We start from the raw sequence: 6,554 nt of genomic DNA on the forward strand, positions 1-6,554 counted from the left end.
GTGGAGCCACACACACTACTGAGCCTCATTTTGACTTGTTTTAAGGACATTACATCAAAGTTGGATCGGCCTGTAGTGTCGTTTTCCACTTTGATTTTAAGTGTGACTCCAAATCCAGACCTCCATGGGTTGATAAATTTGATTTCCATTGATAATTTTTGTGTGATTTTGTTGTCAGCACATTCAAATATGTAAAGAAAGGAGTATTTAATGAGATTATTTCATTCATTCAGATCTAGTTGTGATCTAGATCAGATCAGATCTGTGTGTTATTTTAGTCTTCCCTTTATTTTTTTGAGCAGTATATTTTTAGTGCCAAATAAATAAATTGAATTTAAATTTCTTCTTAATAACTTTAACCAAATGAGGAAACACAAATGAGGAAATTTATACTGTTTTAATTTAATCATGTGTAAGCAGTGAAGTCCAACTAACAGAACAGCAGGAGCTCTGATTGGCCAGCAGTTGAGTGTGTTGGGTCACGTTTAAAATTTCAACTTAGCATCTATGTTTTTGCAAAGCAGCATGAAAATAATAACTGGAAGTAAAATACTGTGTGGATTATTAGGCCTACTGACAGTGACTCACAGATATCATTCGACGGAAGAAAGAGTTCTCTTGACGTCGGAACAGCTCCTGTAAGACAGACAGACAACAGTTTTGGTGAGGGGGGGGTTTGACAGTGGGAGCTCAGTGGTCTTGCTGAAGCCAGAGGTCATGTGACTCACGTTGTTTGTGCTTCCCCGGCAATTGATGCCATCGCCTATGTGGCCTCTGAAGCAGGTGCAGTTCCTTTGACCCTGGCCTATATACACACAGCGAGCCTGGATACTGCAGCCACCATTGTTCTGCACAAACAAAAAATGTATCTTTAATTGCTGATAAAGGACGGTTATTAACAACCCTGCAAACTGTTAATTTTTGATCAATAAGGTTACTTGAGTCACCAATCAGTCCGTACACTGCATCAAACCTCTTAGCTCTAGCCTAGCTGGTGCCCGAGGCTATATCTGTACAGTTTGGGACATATCTTGTATTACAACATTCTTTTCCCATTACTATTGTCTGTTGACCATTTATACATTTGCATAAATTATGAACTAATTAATCAATGTGTTGTAATTTACATGTGCCAAATATGCCAACAATATCAGTGGAGATAATGGGCTACAAACATGGAGAGTCCACTATAATAATCTTGGTATAATTATCAGCAGTAGTATTTATTTAGATTATCCAGAGGAAATTGTGATACTTAATGTATCACTTTCGTCCAAATAATCGTTCCATATAAACTTGAATCTGTGTGAAACAGCTCAGCTTATTTGTATTATTTATTTATCTATTTCTTAATTGACTTGGCTGTGTTATGCCTCTTTGCCAGCAGCCAGCTCTGTCTTAAGAAGTAATTCAGTCCTTGAAGCACTATTTTCATAAAAACAAGAAAACACATCTGCCAACGGGATGAATTAATCAATTTTACATCAGTTTTTTTATTTTTTTTTTCAGAAAACAAGTGTCCATATCTTGAAAGAGGACAGAAGAAAGCACGATACTGCAATACTGCACAATACTATAATATTAAATGATACATAGACATACATATCTGCAGGGGTTGACAGGGTAACAGTATCTCCCGGTTCCCTGAAAGCCCTGCTGACACCTGCAGGCCGTCTGGAGATGACAACAGAGAAAACAGTCAAGTCAGTAAAACAGTCAGTCAATCACTTGATTTTTCCGTTTCCTCCCTCCCCCTGCCAATCAACACATCAAATATTAATTTCTTCATAACTCCTGTTTTTCCATCAGTGAATCAGAACCAAATTCCCTTTTTGAGCAGTAAACACACTCTTGTTTCTTGGGGTATGAAGCATTAAGAATACAATGTGTAAGATGTGATCTGACTTTTAGTTTAAACCTCCCTCTCGCTCTTCTCTCACGACTCCTCTCCTGACTATCTGAATACGGCATGTGTTCGTTGTCCCCAGAGTCAGAGTCCTGACCGGAGCTGCTGTAATCATCTCAGTAGTGTAACCCGTCTTAAAACTGGCCTCCGTTGGTCTCGTGGCTAAGTTCGTTCTGGGACCGATTGTGTTCAGAAGGATTGGCGGTTAGAGGGTATCACGAGAGGATGATCCGTTAACCTTGACATGCTCTGCAAGCAAAGAACGTCTCACCAAACTCCATTCACAGAACACTAAATTTTAAGTTCTCTTGCTTCTCAGCACACCTTCTTCTGTCAAAGTCTTGGTAGGAGCTTAAACTGGTCTCTGTCTGTTTGCTGAGCTCGGTTTTGTTGCCCTCTCACCTTTGCCCCAGGCCTGAAAACCTCCTCTGCACGGCAGCTATAGTAAGCAGCAGTTAGCGGTTACTCTGGTGATATCAACAGGTGGCCAAAATCTTGCAATACTTGCGTATTGCACTTTTAATCGCTGGCCATAAAAACTACACATTAGCAGTCATTCCCATGCTGCTGTGCTGCGCTGACAAAATCCTTATTTTGTAATGGTGACATCGTCTGACAAAATCCAAAATATAAATATTGGTTAATGACGACAGCTCTGGGGAGTTCGGCTGTATAGACATTATAATGAACAATTACTGTGAAATATTTCTCTATCCCTGTTACATTCAATTTCCATCACACCTTGAACCTAAACATCACCTTTTTATCTGACCTTGACTCATGTTATGCACAAGCTGTTCTCATCCCATCTGTGGGTTACATTCAATTTTCATCACACCTTCAACCTAAACATCACCTTTTTATCTGACCTTGACTCATGTAATGCACAAGCTGTTCTCATCCCATCTGTATTCCAACCCAACCTTGACATCTCTTTGTTTCCATGTACTTCTTCCTTATGTCAAGCTTTATGTAAGTTGTTTGTTTCTCGCCACGTGTGCTTCATCAAACTTCAGAACCTCGTTGAACTTAACTCTTTCAGAAATCAACTCAGTTTACTGTAACCGGCTTAGAGTGGATGAACTCTGACTTGGTAAATTAAACTTTGTTATTAACAAACATGGTGGCCATAACTATAGATATAAATATAGATAGAATATTGTAAAAAACTAAGATTTACTTTAAAGAATCACCCAGATGTTATTTGGCCCTCACTGAAATCAGACCCCGCTGAAACTTAGACAATCTGACGTGGCCTCACTGACCTGAAGTGTGTCTCAGGTACAGTGATTGCCCAGTGTTGGGTCAGGTCTAACATTATGAGCACGAGTACAGTATTGTCTTACAGTGTTGGCGCCAGTTCTGATGCAGTCTGCTGCAGAGTGGCAGCCTCCATTGTTGACCAGACAGCCATCAATCTCTGTAAGCACACAACAGGTTGGAAATTGATTTTTATGACATATACAAAATGTAAATTTTTGACTTTTTGGATGGTGTTTGCCCAGTGGAGGTTGGTGCATGTTCCTCCAGGGGGAGGAACCAAGTAGGTTTGGTGCCTAAAACTAACCAAACTGCGACTCTTTCACAACAATCACCGTTAACCATGTGTTAGAAAGCCTTTGGTTAGATTTAGTAAAAGATCATGTTTTGGGTTAAAACAAGAAGTCAACACCGAACCCTGATCTCCTAGGTGAACGTTCTGTGTTTGACTGATTCATCCACCAAACCTGCTCCCTTAGTGGACTTTTTATACTATGTCACCTAACTTTCTACAGATTTTCTGGCACAAATCTTTAAGAAAGCTTTTCTTTAGTTGCCTATGAAATTATTCTGACAATTACAATGACTGAACGGTATTTCTCTTAATGCATTGATTGAGTTGCTCCTCTGAGTTGATACAAAGTTAGCCATGTTGATGTTGAATGTGACCACTGTATTATGTGGAAGTACCGCCGCCTAATGTGGTCTCCCAAAATTGGAAAAATTTGTTCCTGACCTTAAAGCAATATTTTAGTGCAAAGAGCTATCAACCTGTTGTTTAAACGTTCTGAGCAATAAAATACAACATCTTTTTTTGTAGCCTCCACGTTGCTTTCACATTAGAACTTCAAATCTCATGAACACACCGAAGTAGGAAGAACGACTTCCCAATTTGGAAAATGAAAATCCGTCAGAGCGATCCGGGCAATTTTCAACCAGACTGAAATCGCCTGAAGGGTCAGTACTCCATGGAACATGACTTGACGCTGCGGCTGACTGGACTGTGATATACAGAGGCACCCTCTATTGGCCAGTCGCACCTCTGTTCCCCCTGCTTTATGCTAAGCTACTGAAGCACAAAAATGAAACTGATATCCATCTTCACATATGACTCTGAAAAACGCAGAGAACAAAGGGATTTCCAAACATGTCAGAATTTTAATTTAAAATATAATCCATGCTGAGGCTTCCAAGGTCACAGTGGGAATTTCTTTCTCACAATAAATATTGCATCTCTGCAGATCCGTAGAGGAAGGCTGAGTTGTATTATACATTTAATATTATATATTATGCAGTAGACTGCCACTGGTTGTGACCACAGCTCCAGTGGGTCCACCCTCAGCTGTGCTCTGTCTCACTGAGCTGGATAGATAACAAGACGAGCTACTTTATCAGCTTTCTCGTTGACTGCTGCTGAGGCTGACTCAGACGGGCTGTCACTGTGATTGTGGCTGTAGCCGTGGCTGTGCTTTGTTATGATTATGACTGCAACACAGTTTAGTGTAACATTAACTACATGCAGGGGTTGTGTGTGTGTGCAGTGAGTTGAGCTAGTTGTGCTGGTTAAGTGCTCTATTGAAGCTACTGTATTCTTGAACTCCTGTGGTGTATTGATAAATCATCTATTATATCTGATCCTGTGTGGCTTAACAATGTTTTCTTGGCTAATGTTAATACAGTATCTCACAAAATTCCTCGTATGTGTAAAATACTACTTGGCAATAAAGCTCCTTCTGATTCAGATTTTTGTAAATATTTGATTATATCTTTTCATGTGACAATACTGAAGAAATGACACTTTGGTACAATGTAAAGTAGTGAGTGTGCAGCTTGTATAAGGGCCTGTGTCCACCAAAGCGAAACATGAGAGATTTTGCGGGCGAGGAAACACCTCGGCGAGTAGGCACATCGTTTCGTTCAAGATCGGATGTGCTCGGTGCGGTATTTGTCCCGCCCCTCCTGCACTGTGATTGGACGGCTGGGTAAAAAGTGACAGACGAGTGCAGCGTTTTTCCCAAAGTAGAAAATTTTTCAACTCTCGGCGACCGGAAAAAAATGCTTAGTGCTCAGCGTTCAGCACCCAGCGCGGAAAAGAGGCTCAGCGCCTCGTCATGCTCCTGCCGTTTTTACCAGCTTGGAAAAACGCAGCGCTCCCATTGCAATGAATTGAAAATAGACGCTGGAGTCAGAAAAAAATTGGTGGACAGGGGCCCTAACAGTGTAAATTTGCTGTCCCCTCAAAATACTGACTGCAATCACACAGCTGGCAACAAAGTGTCATTTCTTCAATGTTTTCACATGTAAAGATATAATCAAATATTTACAAAAATGTGAGGGGTATACTTTGTGAGATACTGTAGCAGTAGAGTATCCAGAGTACAGATTCTGTAGCCATGGCCCAATCAATAACCATATCCACAGCCAGGCCGCTGCTGTGCTGACAACCAGTGGCTGCATTTTGTCGGAGCTCAGCCTTTTGAACAGAACAATAAGTACTACTACTACTACTACTACTACTACACATAATCTTCCCTTTCTGTAGAATCTTCCTAAACTGGCAGTGTATTATAACTGGACCAACACACTACCTATTCCTATGTAATGCAAAAACTATTGAGAGGGAATTCAAAACTGCGAGGTAACGCAAAGGTAGTTCAGAAAAAAACTAACACCGTGAGCCATTGGGGGCTTTGTATTTAGGAACACGTTTTGTAGATAACTTTTCCAGGTCTTGGTAAGATGTCAGGAGATCCAGTTGTCCAGGGGTTGTGGTGTCAGAGGTCAATACTACATACCCAGGCAGATGACCCCATCTCCAGTGTACGCCTCTTTACAGGTACAGGTTCTCTGTCCTGCTGAGACCTTCATACAAACAGCAAACTCTGAACATCCACCGTTGGACCTGCTGCACAAATCCAGCTCTGAGGGAGACAGAGAGGAAAAAAGTTATCAGATTTGATATACAGTGGGGGAAAAAAGTATTTGACCCCTTGCTGATTTTGGGTTTGCCCACTTACAAAGAATGCAACAATCTACAATTTTAATCATATGTACATTCTAACAGTGAAAGACAGAATCCCAAAGAAAATTCCAGAAAATCACATCATATGAATTTATAAAAATTGATAACCATCTGATGAGGAAAAACAAGTATTTGACCCCCTGGACAAACAGCAAGTATTCTGGCTCCTACAAGCCAGTTAGTCTTTCTTTAAGACACAGCCCCAATCCCAACCAATTATCTACATCAAATACACCTGCCTCACCTCGTTACCTGTATAAAAGACACCTGTCAACACCCAAACAACCAGCATCCAACATCACCACCATGGGCAAGACCAAAGAGCTTTCTACGGACATCAGGGACAAGATTGTTGATCTGCACAAG

The 6,554-nt window shown here is 40.7% G+C and overlaps 1 protein-coding gene across 1 annotated transcript; it reads right to left on the reverse strand.

The window, feature by feature from the left end:
• Positions 1-515: 515 nt before the first annotated feature.
• Positions 516-6,083, reverse strand: LOC123965445 (stabilin-2-like). The gene is made up of 5 exons (XM_046041962.1): positions 5,962-6,083; positions 3,253-3,326; positions 1,603-1,674; positions 729-848; positions 516-636 (listed from the first exon to the last, which is right to left on the reverse strand). Exons 1-5 carry the CDS (start codon positions 6,032-6,034, stop codon positions 571-573), a joined length of 405 nt encoding a protein of 134 aa, XP_045897918.1. The 5' UTR covers positions 6,035-6,083; the 3' UTR covers positions 516-570.
• Positions 6,084-6,554: the final 471 nt, after the last annotated feature.

The sequence above is a fragment of the Micropterus dolomieu genome, unplaced genomic scaffold, assembly GCF_021292245.1.
Source record: "Micropterus dolomieu isolate WLL.071019.BEF.003 ecotype Adirondacks unplaced genomic scaffold, ASM2129224v1 contig_9716, whole genome shotgun sequence".
Classification (NCBI taxonomy): Eukaryota; Metazoa; Chordata; class Actinopteri; order Centrarchiformes; family Centrarchidae; genus Micropterus; species Micropterus dolomieu.